Raw genomic sequence first — 20,312 nt, forward strand, 5'->3', positions numbered from 1 at the left:
TGGCACCTTTAGATGATGAGGGCCAAGTGAAGAAGTAGAGTTAGCAATCCCATGATCACCTCCGGTGAGACAGACACACACGCACACACACACCTCAGAGTCTGTAATGTACGCACACACACGCACACGCACACGCACGCAAACGCACACACTAGAGGCAGAGGGACCTAGCACCTCATGTCCCCGCTGTCCCAAAATAAAGCAGCTAATTATGCCAGCTAATCAGCAGCCACTTGGGCTGACTCACTGAACAGTGCTCCTGCATGTCCGCCCATACACACACACACACACACACAAGTGTACTTGAACTCCAACACTCTCTCTCTCGGTTTCACAAAGGAAATGATGAAATCATTTGTGTTGATGAAACTTGGTTGTGGTAGTCGTGAGGGCTTCCCACACACACTCCCCTCTGTCCGTCAGTCTCCACACACACTCCTGTCCATCCATCCCCACACACACACTCACCCTGGTGCAGTGTGTGAGTGATCAGTCAGAAGAAGAGAAGCCCTCAGTCATTGTCTGCCTGCCTGGCTTCTCTGCTCAGCCTGGATCTGATTCCTGACAGGGAGCGACCAGCCATCGCCCGGAGCAGGAAGAAGAGGCCACACAACGCTGATTCAATTTTACACTGGAGTCGCCCAGAAACAAACCAACCGATCCTTAATCACCCAGAGAAGAAAAATAGAAGGGAAAAAAGACGAGGGGAAAAGAAGTGATGGCTTTTGCCGACATTGGAGAGGACCAGGATGACCTAAATGAAGTGATGCGTGAGGAGATGGAGGACGTCTTCATCTATGATGGTAGGAGGGATGGATGGTTGGGTGGGTGGATGGATGGTTGGGTTGGGTTGATGGGTGGGTGGATGGATGGTTGGTTGGGTTGGGTTGATGGATGGATGGGTGGGTGGGTGGGTGGGTGGGTGGATGGTTGGGTGGATGGTTGGGTTGGTGGATGGATGGATGGTTGGGTGGGTGGGTGGATGGTTGGTTGGGTGGGTGGATGGATGGATGGTTAGATGAATGGGTGGGTGGTGCTCCTGGTGCTACATGGGGGTGGGTGGGGGAGGCACACTGGACTGTAAGGGGTTGAGACTGGCACCATGAAGGGGACAGACGGAGGGGCACTGGGGTCATGGCTGGGTGGGCAGGGCACACACTGCCGTAGACGTGGTGACTGACACTAAAGATCTGTGTAGTGTGGAAAAAAGAGGTTCAGTTCAGCGTGTCTTTGGGCTGAGGTGACTGTGACAACGTTTTCTTGGATGGTTTCATGCCTGCATGATCATATTGACCAGTGAATAACTAGTAAATGAGAATTACATTTTTTAAGGTTACATAGAGGTTAAAATGTATTGGTTTTGCATAATTCCCTTTCTGCAGCGTCTCTATGCTGCTTGTTTTTTAGTAGGCAGCAGAGAGAGCCTCAGAGTCTGCTTGTTTTTTCAGTAGGCAGCAGAGAGAGCCTCAGAGTCTGCTTGTTTTTTCAGTAGGCAGCAGAGAGCCTCAGAGTCTGCTTGTTTTTTCAGTAGGCAGCAGAGAGAGCCTCAGTCTGCTTGTTTTTTAGTAGGCAGCAGAGAGAGCCTCAGAGTCTGCTTGTTTTTTCAGTAGGCAGCAGAGAGAGCCTCAGTCTGCTTGTTTTTTCAGTAGGCAGCAGAGAGAGCCTCAGTCTGCTTGTTTTTTCAGTAGGCAGCAGAGAGAGCCTCAGAGTCTGCTTGTTTTTCAGTAGGCAGCAGAGAGCCTCAGTCTGCTTGTTTTTTTAGTAGGCAGCAGAGAGCCTCAGAGTCTGCTTGTTTTTTCAGTAGGCAGCAGAGAGCCTCAGTCTGCTTGTTTTTTCAGTAGGCAGCAGAGAGAGCCTCAGTCTACTTGTTTTTTCAGTAGGCAGCAGAGAGAGCCTCAGTCTGCTTGTTTTTCAGTAGGCAGCAGAGAGAGCCTCAGTCTGCTTGTTTTTTTAGTAGGCAGCAGAGAGCCTCAGAGTCTGCTTGTTTTTTCAGTAGGCAGCAGAGAGAGCCTCAGTCTGCTTGTTTTTCAGTAGGCAGCAGAGAGAGCCTCAGTCTGCTTGTTTTTTAGTAGGCAGCAGAGAGAGCCTCAGAGTCTTGTGTGGGTGTTCTTGTATAACTCGCATATGTTTAAACCAAACATTATGTACCACAAGAGAGTATTTTAACTGGTAATTTATTTTACTGTCTTGTTTTTATAAAACACCAATATAATCATAACATGCATTGAATTTGACTTTCCACTATGATGGTAGGAGAATTGAATTATAAAGTGAATGGGTTTTTTGGACAGTCGTCCAGGGAAAGTAACACAACTGAACTGACAGCTGGTGAAATCATTTTCTCTTCCTTAAGTCTTCCATCCATTTTATAGGAACCATTCCACTTCAACTATCGAAAACTCATATGCAAACTAGTTTACCATTACAATGCTTATTATGGTAATATATAAAAAGGACATTATAATAGTCAGTTCAGTTGCAATAGTATTTTTAGAAACATGCATACAATCCATAGTAAACAATATGCAGGGTACTCGTAGATTCATATTTGTGCATTATGTCAGTTATTTCATGTATGATAATGTCTAGGTTGGTTGAACCACTTTACACTAAATGAAACGAGTCAATGGTAATTTACCTTCTTTCCTTGTGGAAAAACACAGCCAGGAGGTATAAACACACACGCACGCACACATACACGCACAAACACGCATATACACACACACGCATTCAGGAGGTAGACTCAGAGTAGACTCTTCCACATTTCACTCTGCAACAGAGCGTCCAATCAAAGAGATGCATTTATTCTTGGCTCTCCTCTATTGAAGGTTTCAGTATAGATTGCTTACCATTTCAAATTAATTGGCTCTTTGGATTTAGGTTCAGAGCTATATATATGGTAGTGTTTTCAATGCGAATAATATTCAAAGATTTTATTCACTTTGCTCTAAATAAAAATAGTATGTGAGAGACTATATTCACTACATAAATGACCATCTTGTCTCCAGGTAGCCTAGTGGGGCGGCAGGTAGCCTAGTGGTTAGAGCGTGGGGCCAGTAACCGAAAGCTTGCTATATCAAATCCCTGAGCTGACAAGGTAAACATCTGTCATTCTGCTGCTGAGCAAAGCACTGTTTCCCGGGCACCGAAGAAGTGGATGTCGATTATGGCAGCCCCCCGCACCTCTCTGATTCAGAGGGGTTGGGTTAAATGTGGAAGACCCATTTCAGTTGAATACATTCAGTTGTACATCTGACTAGGTATCCCCCTTTCCCATTCTGTAATGATACAGTTACTTCCAGGTGTAATGACCATCTTGTTCCCACCATAATGCAACAGTATACTTACTACCAGAGGTGTTGTCCTGTTCTGTCTTATTGGAGAGGGAGAAGGATGGTGAGAGGGAGAGGACAGGGGAGCCTTACAATACAGGAGTGCTCTTACACCTCTGTGTAAACGAGTAATGGATTTATTTTACTCATCATGCCTAGGCTGCCATAGAGTAAATGATGACTAAGGTGGTACTTTTCCCTGCAGTGGTGAGTGTGGCAGCAGAACTGTCAGAGTTCTGTACTACTATAGAGGGATAAATACATGAACAGTGCCTCAGAGCTCCCTCTCTCTTTCACTTTTCTCTTTCTCTCTCTCTCACAGTTTCTCTTGAATTAAAACCCCCTGAACAAACCTGAAAAACGTGCTCCTAAATCAATATTCTATTTCATCAGAGATACAATACAGCTTAACTTTACAATACAGCTTACAACACAGCTCAACTTTACAATACAGCTTAACTTTACAATACAGCTTACCATACAGCTCAACTTAACTTTGTTCTTTATAAGGCTCATAATTGTTGTTATTGTTATTTTTTGTTATTATTGTTATTATTATTATTATCTTTTCATTTGAACCTAATTCAATCAAGCAAAAGAAATGTGTGGATAGGGTCCAGTTTGTTTGTGTGTCTGTGTGTGTGTGTGTGTGTTTACTGTTCCTATGTATGTGTGTGTGTGTGTCCATGACCGTGGGTCTGCGCCTATGTTGTGTGTGTGTATGTGCATGTCCGCACCTAGGGTGTAACTGTGTGATTTAAAGCTGTGTGGTTATGGGCCAATTAATCAGTGGTAGCTGTCAGCATGAGGAAGGCTTATGTAAAGTGCCTTCAGAAAGTATTCATACCCCTTGACTTATTCCACATTTTGTTGTTACAGTCTGAATTCAAAATAATTTGCTCACCCATCTACACACAATACCCCATAATGACAAAGTTAAAACCTGTTTTAGAAATGTTTGCAAATGTATTGAAAATAATATACAGAAATATCTCCTTGACAGTTGAAGTCAGAAGTTTACATACACTTAAGTTTGGAGTCATTGAAACTCATTTTTCGACCACTCCACAAATTTCTTGTTAACAAACTATAGTTTTGGCAAGTCGGTTAGAACGTCTACTTTGTGCATGACACAAGTCATTTTTCCAACAATTGTTTACAGACAGATTATTTCACTTATAATTCACTGTATGACAATTACAATGGGTCAGAAGTTTACATACACTAAGTTGATTGTGCCTTTAAACGGCTTGGAAAATTCCAGAAAATGATGTCATGGCTTTAGAAGCTTCTGATAGGCTAATTGACATCATTGGAGTCAATTGGAGGTGTACCTGTGGATGTATTTCAAGGCCTACCTTCAAACTCAGTGCCTCTTTGCTTGACATCATGGGAAAATCTAAAGAAATCAGCCAAGACCTAAGAAAGAAATTTGTAGACCTCCACAAGTCTGGTTCATCCTTGTGAGCAATTTCCAAACACCTGGAGGTACCACGTTCATCTGTACAAACAATAGTACGCAAGTATAAACACCATGGGACCACGCAGCCGTCATACCGCTCAGGAAGGAGGTGCGTTCTGTCTCCTAGAGATGAACGTACTTTGGTGCGAAAGGTGCAAATCAATCCCAGAACAACAGCAAAGGACCTTGTGAAGATGCCAGATGAAACAGGTACAAAAGTATCTATATCCACAGTAAAACGAGTCCTATATCGACATAACCTGAAAGGCCGCTCAGCAAGGAAGAAGCCACTACTCCAAAACCGCCATAAAAAAGCCAGACTACAGTTTGCAACTGCGCATGGGGACAAAGATCGTACTTTTTGGAGAAATGTCCTCTGGTCTGATTAAACAAAAATATAACTGTTTGGCCATAATGACCATCGTTATGTTTGGAGGAAAAAGGGGGATGCTTGCAAGCCGAAGAACACCATCCCAACCGTAAAGCACGGGGGTGGCAGCGTCATGTTGTGGGGGTGCTTTGCTCCAGGAGGTACTGGTGCACTTAACAAAATAGATGACATCATGAGGTAGGAAAATTTTGTGGGTATATTGAAGCAACATCTCAAGACATCAGTCAGGAAGTTAAAGCTTGGTTGCAAATGGGTCTTCCAAATGGACAATGACCCCAAGCATACTTCCAAAGTTGTGGCAAAATGGCTTAAGGACAACAAAGTCAAGGTATTGGAGTGGCCATCACAAAGCTCTGACCTCAATCCTATAGAAAATGTGTGGGCAGAACTGAAAAAGTGTGTGCAAGCAAGGAGGCCAACAAACCTGACTCAGTTACACCAACTTTGTCAGGAGGAATGGGCCACAATTGTGGGAAGCTTGTGGAAGGCTACCCAAAACATTTGACCTATATTAAACAATTTAAATGCAATGCTACCAAATACCAATTGAGTGTATGTAAACTTCTGTCCCACTGGGAATGTGATGAAAGAAATAAAAGCGGAAATAAATCATTCTCTCTACCTTTATTCTGACATTTCACATTCTTAAAATAAAGTGGTGATCCTAACTGAGCAAAGACAGGGAATGTTTACTAGGATTAAATGTCAGAAGTTGTGAAAACGGAGTTTAAATGTATTTGGCTTAGGTGTATGTAAACTTCCGACTTGATTCACACCCCTTTGCTATGACACTCCAAATTGAGCTCAGGTGCATTCAATTTCCTTTGATCATCTTTGAGATGTCACTACATCATGATTGGAGTCCACCTGTGGCTATTTTGTTAGACTTCAGTACGGCTTTTGACATTATCTATCAGAGTCTGTTGCTGGAAAAACGTACACTACCGTTCAATAGTTTGGGGTCACTTAGAAATGTCCTTGTTTTTGAAAGAAAAGCACATTTTTGGCCCATTAAAATAACTTCAAATTGATCAGAAATACAGTGTAGACATTGTTAATGTTGTAAATGACTACTGTAGCTGGAAACGGCTGATTTTTAATGGAATATCTACATAGGCGTACAGAGGCCCATTATCAGCAACCATCACTCCTGTGTTCCAATAGCACGTTGTGTTAGCTAATCCAAGTTTATCATTTTAAATGGCTAATTGATAATTAGAAAACCCTTTTGCAATTATGTTAGCACAGCTAAAAACTGTTGTCCTGATTAAAGAAGGCCCGTTTTATTTTTTATTTTTTTAGACTAGTTGAGTATCTGGAGCATCAGCATTTGTGGGTTCAATTACAGGATCAAAATGGCCAGAAACAAATAATTTTCTGCTGAAACTCTTCAGTCTATTCTTGTTCTGAGAAATGAAGACTAGTCCATGCGAGAAATTGCCAAGAAACTGAAGATCTCGTACAATGCTGTGTACGACTCCCTTCACAGAACAGCGCAAACTGGCTCTAACCAGAATAGAAAGAGGAGTGGCAGGGCCCGATGCACAACTGAGCAAGAGGACAAGTACATTAGAGTGTCTAGTTTGATAAACAGATGCCTCACAAGTCCTCAACTGGTAGCTTCATTAAATAGTACCCGCAAAACACCAGTCTCAACGTCAACAGTGAAGAGGCGACTCCGGGATGCTGGCCTTCTAGGGAGAGTTCCTCTGTCCAGTGTCTGTGTTCTTTTGCCCATCTTAATCTTTTATTTTTATTGGCCAGTCTGAGATATGGCTTTTTCTTTGTAACTCTGCCTATACCCCACAAGACATACCACCAGAGGTCTCTTCACAGTCCCCAAGTTCAGAACAGACTATGGGAGGCACACAGTACTACATAGAGCCATGACTACATGGAACTCTATTCCTCATCAAGTAACTCATGCAAGCAGTAAAATTTGATTTAAAAAAACAAATACAAATACACCTTATGTAACAGCGGGGACTGTGAAGTAACACAAACATAGGCACAGGCACATGCATACAAACACGATAACATAGGCACTATACACACTTCCACATGGATTTTGTGTTGTGAATATGTGGTAGTAGAGTAGAGGTCTGAGGGTCTTGGCAGCAGCTAATGGGGATCCATAATAAATACAAATAGAAATTAAATTGTAAAGTCCCACAGTTGACAGTGCATGTCAGAGCAGAAACTATACCATGAAGTCCAAGAAAGTGTTTGTAGATCTCCGAGATAGAATTGTGATGAGGCATATATCTGGGGAAGAGTATAAAACTATTTCTAGTGTTAAAAGTTTTCAAGAGCACAGTGGTCTCCATCATTGGCAAATTGAAAAAAATGGAACTACCTAAACTCTGCCTAGAGCTGGCCATCCGACCAAACTGAGAAACCGGGCAAGAAGGTCCTTGGTCAGGGAGGTGACCAAGAACCCAATGACTACACTGACAGAACTGAGATGGGAAAACCTGCTAGAAGGGCAACAGTCTCTACAGCACTACACCAATCTGGGCTTTATGGGAGAGTGGTCCAGATGGAAGCCACTCCTGAGAAAAATGCACATGACAGCACGCCAGGAGTTTGCAAAAAGGCATGTGAAAGACTCTGAGAGCATAAGGCAAAATATTCTGTGGTCTGATGAGACAGAAACTGAACTCTTTGGCCTGAATGTAAAGTGATATGTCTGGAGAAAACCAGGCACAGCTCATCACCTGTCTAACATCATCTCTACTGTGAAACATGGTGGTGGCAGCATAATGCTATTTGGATGCTTTTCTGTGGCAGGGACTGGGAGATTAGGAAGGATAGAGGGAACAAGGAATGGTGCCAAATACAGAGTGCAAATGACCTTAGACTGGGGCGAAGATTTACATTCCAATAAGACAATGTCCCCAAGCATACAGCCAAAGCAACACTGGAATGACTTCAGAACAAGAATATGAAAGTCCTTGAGTGGCCCTGACAAAGTCCAGACTTGAATCCCATTGAAAATCTGTGGAAGGACTTGAAGATTGCTGATGGTGGCCCCTACCAATCTAACTTAACAGTTTTTGAGAAAATCTGCTAGGAGGAATGGGAGAAAATCCCAAAATCTAGATGTGCAAAGCTGATACAGACTTAACCAAGGCATATTAAATCTGTAATCGCTGCTAAATATGCTTCTACAAAGTATTGACTCAGGGGTGTGATTACTTACAGTATGTAAGTTAGATATTTATATATTTTATTTTCAATAAATGGGCAAACATTTCTAAAAACTTGTTTTCACTTTGTCATTATGGGGTATTGTGTGTAGATGGGTGAGAAGAAAATCTAGCAAAAACAATTGTGGCTCAGTTGGTAGAGCATGGTGTTTGCAACACCAGGGTTGAGGGTTCGATTCCCACGGGGGACCAGTACGGAAAAAAAATGTATGAAATGTATGCATTCACTACTGTAAGTCGCTCTGGATAAGAGCGTCTGCTAAATGAGTAAAAATGTAATTGAATTCAGGCTGTAACACAAAATGTGGACGAATCAAGGAGTATGAATACTTTCTGAAGGCATTGTAAAAGAAAACAGAAAAAAGGGCATCAGCACAACAGCGCAATTGTGACTAAAATAACACACAATGGACGCCTTTGACTCTTTTCTTCTTTGGGTGAGCTTCATAAGTTATTCAAAGGACTAGCTGCCTGTGAGGAGACTGAGGAAAGTGTTGAGCCTGTACGTTCCAAAGAGCCATGGTTGTGAGTTCTGACCGGAAATGATGTAACCGAGAAGGGGTCCGAGGTGGACCGAGATGAAGAGCTAGTGTTAGCAGGGGAGGAGAGTTGAAATAAATCAGTGTTTGGAAACTGGGTCAAGAGGGGCAGAAAACCCAGAGAAAGGTACCACTTCAGCGAGAGGAGGGAAGTTTATGAAAGCCCCTTGTCGGCCTATACAGTAGTAGTGTATCTGGGTCCTGTAGTACTGTTTCACTACCTGGTCTAGTCGTCTCTCCTCGAATCAGATGCCTCGTTGTGCTTCCACGGTCCGCACTTTCACGGTCCTCGCTTTCACGGTCCTCGTTTTTGCGGTCCTTGCTTCCACAGTCCTCGTTTCCACGGTCATCGCTTCCTTGATCAGGCAGAGTGGTGCATGCAGTGTGTAGATCCTCTGTTGCAGGCTATTGCTGCCACAATGATACTTGAGCTGCACAGCTCCACATAGTTCAAATCAATTTTTATTTATATCACACCTTCCATACAAAACAGGTGTAGTCCAGTGTGCAGTTAAGGCAAGCTTTGATTTGCCTTGTTCACCTGTGCCTAAGACCAGCCTCTACATTTGCCAGAGGGCATTGCTAGAATGAAGATCAATGAGCTCAACCCTTGCTGCGGTGCATCTGTGAAACACTACTCGACGTGACACAGCTGCCCGGGGGAACCACCATGTTGTCACCTATAGAAAATGGCCCACTACAGTACACACAGCAGCTTTCTTGCAACAGCCTGCAGGGTTAAACAGAGGACAAATATATCACTGTGAACCACAAGGTATCTCAGTGTGTGTACTACTTTAGCCAACAAGAGCCAGTAAGTTGTGCTTGTGCGTGCTAGAACTTGTGATATGCAGCGACTCAGGCAGGGTCAGCGACGCAAGAAGCAGGTTTGAGTTTCACAAATCCATTTATTCTCTGTGCCTCTCCTTGTCTAGACATGTCTTGTTGCCTTGTGTTACTGCTACCCAGGAAACTGTATCCTGACAGGGGCCTTGCTGAGCCCACTGAGGTAGTACTGTATTACACAGGAAACACACACACACACCCCACATACACAAACGCACATGTATGCACATACACACCCTCCCTCCCTTCCTACCTCTCTCTCTCTGTAATGATTGACGAGGTGAAGGAGGAGGGAGTAAAAGATACATGATTCCTCTCCACGGACTCATGGTCTCAACATTATGAAGTCTGGATCTGAAGCAGGGTCTCAACATTATGAAGTCTCTGGATCTGAAGCAGGGTCTCAACATTATGAAGTCTCTGGATCTGAAGCAGGGTCTCAACATTATGAAGTCTCTGGATCTGAAGCAGGGTCTCAACATTATGAAGTCTCTGGATCTGAAGCAGGGTCTCAACATTATGAAGTCTCTGGATCTGAAGCAGGGTCTCAACATTATGAAGTCTCTGGATCTGAAGCAGGGTCTCAACATTATGAAGTCTCTGGATCTGAAGCAGTGTCTCAACATTATGAAGTCTCTAATTGCGGTCTCAACATTATGAAGTCTCTGGATCTGAAGCAGGGTCTCAACATTATGAAGTCTCTGGATCTGAAGCAGGGTCTCAACATTATGAAGTCTCTGGATCTGAAGCAGTGTCTCAACATTATGAAGTCTCTAGATCTGAAGCAGGGTCTCAACATTATGAAGTCTCTGGATCTGAAGCAGGGTATCAACATTATGAAGTCTCTGGATCTGAAGCAGGGTCTCAACATTATGAAGTCTCTGGATCTGAAGCAGGGTCTCAACATTATGAAGTCTCTGGATCTGAAGCAGGGTCTCAACATTATGAAGTCTCTGGATCTGAAGCAGGGTCTCAACATTATGAAGTCTCTAGATCTGAAGCAGGGTCTCAACATTATGAAGTCTCTAGATCTGAAGCAGGGTCTCAACATTATGAAGTCTGCCAGTGTCTCAACACAATGCGTTCAATCATCACATTGTGCCTCCGAGTGGCATGGTTTGGTTTGCCCTGGACATGAATCAGAGAGCGCTGATATTTTGGGCATCTGACAACTGAGAGGAACAATTAGGGTTCTGTGTGTGGCACTGTCTGGCACAACTAGTACCAGTATCCCAATACTGAGGAACAATGGCACAAGACACTAATGTTTACTGAGTGGCTTGTACTTTGTGGTAAAAAGAAGAAGATTCCATACCACGCTGCCTCTTGTACTCTCAGTCCCATGGACATGATTTAGAACATTGTGAGGAATGTGTGCTTTGTTGCATGGTGTGTTTGTCCTTACATTTTTGGAGAGTGAGTGTGTGTTTGAAGGTGTGTGTTTACAAATAGACAGAGGTCAGGCCTTGTAAGCCCTGTGTGGGTTGGAGAAGGGGAAGACGAGTGGAGGAAGAGAAGGGGATGAGGGGGAGGGGAGAGAGAAGGAGGGGGGTGGGAGGAGGAGAGAAGGAGGGGGGTGGGAGGAGGGGAGGGGGGTGGGAGGAGGAGAGGAGGAGGGAGGAGGAGGATAGGAAGGTGAGAAGGAGGGGGGAAGGAGGAGAGGGAGGAGGGATTGAGAAGAGGAGGAGAGGGGAAGAGCAGGAGGAGGAGGAGAAGAGGAGGAGGATGAGAGGGGAGGAGGAGGGTAGGGAAGAGAGGGAGGAGGGTGGGAGGAGTTGGAGAGGGGAAGAGGTTTATATTGAGTCAGTCCTAGGTCAAGCCAGCTCATGACACACCATTCCAGGCCCAGGGAACACACACACTCTGTCTCTCTCTCTCTCTCTCTTTCTCCCTTTCTCCCTCTCTCTGCCGAAGGGCTGGGGTCGAAGCCAATTTGAACTTCTATGCTCTCACCTACAGACTCTAACCTACCCCCAAAAAATGTGACTGTCTGTACAGTGTATGGGGGCAGAGGAATGGGAAACATTGCCTTCTGGTCACTCTACAGGGGCAGCCTAGCCCTAGCTAGCATACTACAATGCGTTTTCTGCTCTCTGTTGATGAAAGTTGCATCCATTGACCTAGTTTAGCCTGAACAAGCTTCCACAAGGCTTTCTTCCACAAACACATGTCTTTTTGTTTGTCTTTCTACAGAAGCAGAACAACAAAAATGGAATGGGGAAAAAACGGGGAGTAGAATGTTTTCTTTTCTATGGAGCTGTAAGTCACACGCTTGTGAGAGATGTTTCACTGACACAACAAGTCACGTTGTTATGACATAGTCAGTGCAGTTCAAATAAAACATTGAATGGATTTTCTATGGAACTACAGTATGTCACAAGCTTGGAGCCAGTGAGATGCCCCACCGTCTCTTTTTTCTCTCTCTGCACAGTCTGGGGGGAGGGAGAGAAAATGATCATAGAAATATCATTTGTGATGGGTAGAACATTCTGTGATAGGTGGATCCCATTTATTTGCTTCTGGCCTTGTAGGTAGCTTAGGGCTGGTGGGTTGTGTGTCATAGAGGAACACCTGGAGCCAACAGGTTCCTTTCCTACCAGCCCACAGTAAAGCTGGTGCTTGGGGGCTGGACGTAGGCCTAGCTGCAGCAGTCAAAGCCCTGTCATTATCACCAAAGGAACTGTGCTACAGGGCATGACAGCCCTATAATCTGCCCATGTCTGACTGAGGCTGAACAGCAGTGTCTGTCTCACTGCTACCCACCCAAAAAGAAAACATACACAGAACAAGCTTCCACAATGCTTTCTTCCACAAACACAGCCATATGGTTGCGTGAAGTCTGAAAGTAATTTTAAAGGCCGCAGGTGCTAGACCCCCCACTATCCACATTGCCCTACACACACACTTCACTCTGCACAGTAGAAGTGGTTCAGTGTTAAAGGACTCAAGGAGGTATTCCCTCATACTTACAATGAACCAGGCAATTTCCAGGGTGGTAAAATAGCCCTGAGACATTGCTGTACATGGCCTCCATTACTATGGTGTCTAGTAGGGTGTAAATGTAACCATAGACTCAACAGCAATCTGCATATTTCACAGAGCCCTCCCCCCTAACACTCCCTGTCTCACTGATCCCTCCCTCCCTGTCCCATTGATCCCTGTCTCACTGATCCCTCCCTCCCTGTCCCATTGATCCCTGTCTCAATGATCCCTCCCTAACCCTCCCCGTCCCACTGATCCCTCCCTCCCTAACCCTCCCCGTCCCACTGATCCCTCCCTCCCTAACCCTCCCCGTCCCACTGATCCCTCCCTCCCTAACCCTCCCCATCCCACAGATCCCTCCCTCCCTAACCCTCCCCATCCCACAGATCCCTCCCTCCCTAACCCTCCCCGTCCCACTGATCCCTCCCTCCCTAACCCTCCCCGTCCCACTGATCCCTCCCTCCATAACCCTCCCTGTCTCACTGATCCCTCCCTCCCTGTCCCACTGATCTCTCCCTTCCTAACCCTCCCTGTCCACCTCCATGTATCACTGATCCCTCCCTCCCTCCCTAACCCTCCCTGTCCACCTCCATGTATCACTGATCCCTCCCTCCCTGTCCACCTCCATGTATCACTGATCCCTCCCTCCCTAACCCTCCCTGTCCACCTCCATGTATCACTGATCCCTCCCTCCCTAACCCTCCCTGTCCACCTCCATGTATCACTTATCCCTCCCTCCCTGTCCACCTCCATGTATCACTGATCGCTCCCTCCCTAATCCTCCCTGTTCCACTTATCCTTCCCTCCCTAACCCTCCCTGTCTTACTGATCCCTCCCTCCCGGTCCCACTGATCCCTCCCTCCCTAAACCTCCCTGTCCACCTCCATGTATCACTGATCCCTCCCTCCCTGTCCACCTCCATGTATCACTGATCGCTCCCTCCCTAATCCTCCCTGTTCCACTTATCCTTCCCTCCCTAACCCTCCCTGTCTCACTGATCCCTCCCTCCCTGTCCCATTGATCCCTGTCTCACTGATCCCTCCCTCCCTGTCCCATTGATCCCTGTCTCAATGATCCCTCCCTAACCCTCCCCGTCCCACTGATCCCTCCCTCCCTAACCCTCCCCGTCTCACTGATCCCTCCCTCCCTAACCCTCCCCGTCCCACTGATCCCTCCCTCCCTAACCCTCCCCATCCCACAGATCCCTCCCTCCATAACCCTCCCTGTCTCACTGATCCCTCCCTCCCTGTCCCACTGATCTCTCCCTTCCTAACCCTCCCTGTCCACCTCCATGTATCACTGATCCCTCCCTCCCTCCCTAACCCTCCCTGTCCACCTCCATGTATCACTGATCCCTCCCTCCCTGTCCACCTCCATGTATCACTGATCCCTCCCTCCCTAACCCTCCCTGTCCACCTCCATGTATCACTGATCCCTCCCTCCCTAACCCTCCCTGTCCACCTCCATGTATCACTGATTCCTCCCTCCCTAACCCTCCCTGTCCACCTCCATGTATCACTTATCCCTCCCTCCCTGTCCACCTCCATGTATCACTGATCGCTCCCTCCCTAATCCTCCCTGTTCCACTTATCCTTCCCTCCCTAACCCTCCCTGTCTTACTGATCCCTCCCTCCCTGTCCCACTGATCCCTCCCTCCCTAAACCTCCCTGTCCACCTCCATGTATCACTGATCCCTCCCTCCCTGTCCACCTCCATGTATCACTGATCGCTCCCTCCCTAATCCTCCCTGTTCCACTTATCCTTCCCTCCCTAACCCTCCCTGTCTTACTGATCCCTCCCTCCCTGTCCCACTGATCCCTCCCTCCCTAAACCTCCCCGTCTCACTTATCCCTCCCTCCCTGTCCCACTGATCCCTCCCTCCCTAAACCTCCCTGTCTCACTTATCCCTCCCTCCCTAACCCTCCCCATCCCACTGATCCCTCCCTCCCTAACCCTCCCTGTCTCACTGATCCATCCATCCCTCCCTAACCCTCCCAGTCTCACTGATCCCTCCCTCCCTAACCCTCCCTCTCTCACTGATCCCTCCCTCCCTAACCCTCCCTGTCTCACTGATCCATCCATCCCTCCCTAACCCTCCCAGTCTCACTGATCCCTCCCTCCCTAACCCTCCCTCTCTCACTGATCCCTCCCTCCCTAACCCTCCCTGTCCCACTGATCCATCCATCCCTCCCTAACCCTCCCAGTCTCACTGATCCCTCCCTCCCTAACCCTCCCTCTCTCACTGATCCCTCCCTCCCTAACCCTCCCTCTCTCACTGATCCCTCCCTCCCTAACCCTCCCTCTCTCACTGATCCATCCCTCCCTAACCCTCCCTGTCCCACTGATCCCTTCCTCGCTGTCCCACTTCCACTCTCACCCTCATGTGTCACCCTTCTCTAACCCTGCCCCCCGTCACGTGGTATGTCCGAGTGAGTCTCCCCATGTAAGTGTTCACAAGTGCAACGGTTGCAAGGGAGTGAGAGAGGGGTGTGTGTGTATGAAGGGTGTCGGCTGAAACGTCTTAAAGAGGTGGTCCCACGTAACATTACCTTCTGCTGTGTGAATTAGCCTAACCAGCGAGGAAGAGGAGGCTGTTAGTTAAATGCCACGTTACGTCAAGAAAAGGAGGATCCTCTGCCTCGTCACGACCAGAGGGAAAGCGCGGCTTGGAGGGGAGGGGAAACCGGGAGGAGGTTAGTAAAAACTATTGGGAGGTGGGCGGCCAGAGCCCATTCCCCTACTGCCAGACAGCAGCTCACTTCACCTAACAGTCTCTTTTGACCGACTTGCATAGCCCAATAACCTGACACTAGCCTAATAGCATACCAGAGAAATTATGCTACCTCTCAACACTCCTGTTGGCCTACTACACAGACTGATCTGTGACCAGTCCTGGCTCTAATCCTTCTACCCATGGCTCTGGTTCCTAATCTGAGCGGCTCCTTTAAGTGATTCTACCAGGCTGCTGGGTCTGTTTGTTGGTTCTCCAGTAAATATAGCTGCTGGTCGGGGGCTGTTGATGACAGCTAGCCGCAATTACAGGATGAACTGGAAGCCAGCTGAGAGGAGAGGAGGAGAGAGGAGAGGAGAGAATGCTACTATGGAGGGGGTCTGTGCTCTGTAGCCGCAGGTTGAAACACACTGCCTGCCTGAGTGAGAAACCACAGAGGTTTACAGAATACAGTGTTCATATAGACACAACGGTGGGATGACAGATTTACATCACCTCAACCTCTGAACAGTATTCACCGCCTAGCAGTGACAATACTAATAGATGGGTTGGTTGTTCAGCAACAAAACCGACACGTGCGCAGTGCGCGACTACAGGGAAAAACAGACTGTGTTGGCTTAGATTGATAACACGTTAACTATATTTAGTCTCCAATTTTGATTGAGAACATAAATCAAGTTGCACAATGAGCACTTGTCTCTCAAATACATCGTTACAGTTGTTGGTTAGCTAGCTAGCTAAAATGGTTTGCCATATTAGCATAGACGTGACACCAGTCAAAACACCTCAAAACAAGACATGGTATCAAGAACAAGATGAAACGAGCCTCTTATGATTTCCCATGGCAGTTTATTGTCATTGTTGCTAGCAATCTAGCCATCCAGGACCATACCAATACATGGCCTTCTGTCCCTTTGAAGCGAGTGCCCAGTTTTCGCGACGTTCTCAGCTAACCCGTCTATATGTATGTTTTTCATATCCTCTGAACAGTATTCACCTCCCAGCAGTGACAATACTTATACAGTAGGTATGTTTTTCAGGATTTTGCTGGATTTGATTTTAATTTCAGGAACCTAAACAGCAGATGTTCTTGAATGATGTCAAAGGGAAGATACCAACTGTGTGTGTGTGTGTGTGTGTGTGCTTGTGATTTTGTTGGTAAGTCAGGAAGTGTTACTGAGTTTGTCTATCTGAGTACTGAGAGGAGAGAGAGAGAGGGTTGTGTGTGTGGGTTAGCCTTCTATCCCCTCATTCTACCCCCTTATCACACAGAACAGAGCTTTTTTTTACCTTTATTTAACTAGGCAAGCCAGATAAGAACAAATTCTTATTTACAATGACGGCCTACCCCGGCCAAACCATCCCCTAACCACTCTGGGCCAATTTTGCGGCGCCCTATGGGGCTCCCGATCATGACCGGTTGTGATTCAGCCCGGGATCAAACCAGGGTCTGTAGTGACACCTCTAGCACTGAGATGCAGTGTCTTAGACCGCTCCATCACTCGGGAAAATAAAAACATGTTGAATACTGCTGTGCTGTGCCAGGACAATGGCAGTTGGTACAATTCATTTATGCTCATATAAAAGTTGCTTACCCTCTAAATCAAGTTTGAACTTTAATTGGTATCATGATCATGGTACATAAAGGACATAAAATACACAATGCAGTGAAATGGATACAAGGGAAGGATATCCAACGACTCCTCCTTCACTACAAAGTTCCTTCCTTCCTCTGTATTAAAATGAGACTGATTGATCCGATCAGACAGTCAGTTTTCTGCCCATCACTCGCCCTTGGTACTGGAACCAATCAAGGGTGGATGCCAATCAAGTTGGCAGCGCTGGATTACGACAACCATATCTGGCCTGTCATCATAGTAAGGGCCAGTTAGTTGAAGGCCGTGACACGCCTGTGCCATGCTGTAGTGTGTCTCCAGTCCATTAGGCCTAACTGCAGTTAAGGTATAGGGATTAACTTGTTTGTCCTGTCCCTGGTTTCATTTCATTTATTTGTTGTTTGCTGTCTGCCTAATGCAATTTCTGTAACCAGTCTTGAGGCAAATTCATCTGAGTGGGGCCAATTGGACATGCCCCTGATCTTCAGTTCTGTTCTGAAAATAATATGTGTTGTCCTTGAGGAGGATTGATGTTCAAAGTAAAGTTAATATCTGTGGCAATGTAATGGCTTCAGCGATTATATTCATATTATTTTTCATCCATACAGAATAAATAACCTTTTGCCATTCAAATCCACCACTCTCCATATCTAAATAGGGCCCATGTAGCCTAGCCTTCAAATAGGCTGCTACCCCTTTGCTAATCTGAATCAGTTTTCATAGCCTGTCGTTAGGGGCAGTGAAAATGGAAGAGCCAGTTCATACCGTGACCGCTGTGCAAATACAGTGGGTAGACACGGGATTTACCCCAGTCTGTCGCCCCGGTTGGCATGTACGAACAGCAGTGGCCGACTACTAGTGCCGAATGCGGATGGCACTGCAGGGATGCCAACTCCTCGCCTGTGGTGTTGTGAGGGCACGAAACGGCCCCGCCTACTGTTACAACTCTGCCTTTTCATTGGTCCAACGTTAGTCAGGGCGAGCGCTACAAACCTAAACTGCAATACACATGATTTTCGGTACGAGCGTGGGGCTGTGTAGCCTGTGTTTGCTACATTAGGAATAATGCCCAAGTGAAAAATATATAGTTCATAAGGTAGACAGGAAAGACAATTTCCGTAAAGCACTGTCGAATTAATTGTTTTAGTGATCCAGTGGACCAAAAGTTCACGTTGGAAAGCGGAGCTTCTTCTTTATGCACGGATGGAGCGGCGCAGTTAACAGACAATACATAGGATTCAGTTCAAGTAAGTTTTTCCAGAGGTGAGTAGATTTACGCTCTCGTGTATTTAGACTAGTTAAGACATCTGTCTGAGAGTTCCTTATCTTTTTAGCTAGAGCAGTGTGCGAGCTCGATGAGTAGGCAAGATCACTTTGCACCTTTATTCAATAATAACGGAGTACAGATTGAGTGAGAACGGCTTCTAGTAGGGCAGTGGCTTAGTAAACTACAGTGATACACACTTAAAGAAATAGTCAACTAAACACTACATTATGTAGGTGTTTTATTTTGCCTTAATAAAACAAATAATTTTATGCATCTATAAAACCATTTTGTTCATATCAACATCAAATGCCTTGGAATTTGATTTAATTGATAGACTCCACGATCTTGATACTGTCCGCGATATCGTGAGGCTAAACGGATCATAATTGAGTCTCTCTTGACGTCTCGGTAAACATGTTTCCTCCTGGGTTTGTCGACCACTTTCTCTCGATTTGCTTTCGACAACAGGGGTCGCGTCATCGTGATCCGTGGTGATGTGAATGTCCTCATCACAGAGCCGCGGTGTGGAGCGCAGTGGTTGGGATTTAGGACAATAGGTTTAAATGTCCTCTTTGCGATTCGAGAATAGAAGTGGAGAGTTGCTCCAGAGGTGTGTGTGTGTGTGTGTGTGTGTGTGTGTGTGTGTGTGTGGGATTGTGATTCACAACGTGTTGTAGACAGGCGAGAAGGACCCACACACATACACACACAACTCAACTCTCATGGACTGAGTGAAGTGGGTCAGCAAGCAGGGATTTCAGAACTCCTCCTGCAGGTTTTGGAGAGGTCAGGGGGCATTAGGCCATTGTCAAATTCAGTAACTGGGCTTTGTTTACTAGATCAAATCAAATTGTTTTGGTCACATACACATGGTTAGCAGATGTTTTTGCGAGTGTAGTGAAATGCTTCTGCTTCTAGATCTGACAGTGCAGCAGTATCTAACAGGTAATATCTAACAACTCCACAACAAAACCTAATACACACAATCCAGTAAAGGAATGGGATGAGAATATATAAAATATATGGGTGAGCAGTGACAGAGCGGCTAAGATACAATAGATAGTAAAGAATAGATAGTGACGGATACAGTATACATTATAAACCAGTTGTAAGGCTAGAGATCACTGCCCATTCATCATTTTATGGGGTTGGTGGAAGGATTCGGTATCTTATCCATTTACTCTTTGCATTCTCTCACAACACAACCATGCGGTAATAGAATAGAATAGACAATCAAAAGTAGTACCATGCGATAACACAGGTTACTACAGGTCTGTCCTTCCTCATATTGCTTGTCCTGGTATGATTCAGTCAGGAGTGTATGTAAATGTCATGTTCTCTAGAATGCATTGTAAAAACCATCCTATAGCCCACTGCTATGCCCTTCACTCCAGCTGCATGTACTGTTTTGAGAAAGTTGCTTTAAGGTTAAAGTGTTTTCTCTGTGGAGAACGGCTTGCTCTGATGTAGTTAAACTGAAGTGCTTTGCTCCATTGCCAGGCCATATTCATTTTATTAAGCTGTTTGATGGTAAGACTCAGGATGATGGGAGGGTAGAAGCAGGATGCCAAGGCCTAAACCAGCCAGCATGGCTGCTGCCAGACACAGTCCCAGTTCCCAGTCCCCTTCTCACAGCCTTTCCAGCGCTTTCTCTCTTTCACTTTCTCTCACTCTCTCTTTCCTGCTTCTCTCTCTCACTTCTTTCTTTTTCCTTTTTTCTTTCATTCTCTTTCTTTCTTTCTCCCTAAGTCCTCCTGATTAATTAAATTATTATAGCATTGTGGTCTGGAGTGAATTCAGACAAACCATTGCATGTTTTTCACTGTGTTCTTCTGCTCAATGCAACACAACAGGGCTCCTGAACACAATGGAGTGTGACGCCATAGATTTCTGCAAGGAACTTCAGTCCTCAGCTCTTTTGTATGGTCTCTAATGGT

At 45.8% G+C, this 20,312-nt stretch overlaps 1 protein-coding gene across 6 annotated transcripts in view; it reads left to right on the plus strand.

Annotated features, from left to right (window-relative positions):
* The first annotated feature begins 406 nt into the window (after window positions 1-406).
* ripor2 (RHO family interacting cell polarization regulator 2) overlaps window positions 407-20,312 on the plus strand; it is an 83,315-nt gene continuing 63,409 nt past the window's right edge. For 2 of the 6 annotated variants that reach the window (XM_014178276.2, XM_045709824.1), the window contains exon 1: window positions 407-803. In XM_014178276.2, coding sequence (XP_014033751.1) covers window positions 719-803 — 85 coding nt within the window. In that variant the 5' untranslated portion in view covers window positions 407-718. Of the gene's footprint in view, window positions 804-18,085; window positions 18,372-20,312 lie in introns of those variants that run through there. The other 4 variants (XM_045709825.1, XM_045709827.1, XM_014178278.2 and 1 more) reach the window with 3 other exon arrangements.

Source organism: Salmo salar, chromosome ssa27 (genome assembly GCF_905237065.1).
Source record: "Salmo salar chromosome ssa27, Ssal_v3.1, whole genome shotgun sequence".
Lineage (NCBI taxonomy): Eukaryota > Metazoa > Chordata > Actinopteri > Salmoniformes > Salmonidae > Salmo > Salmo salar.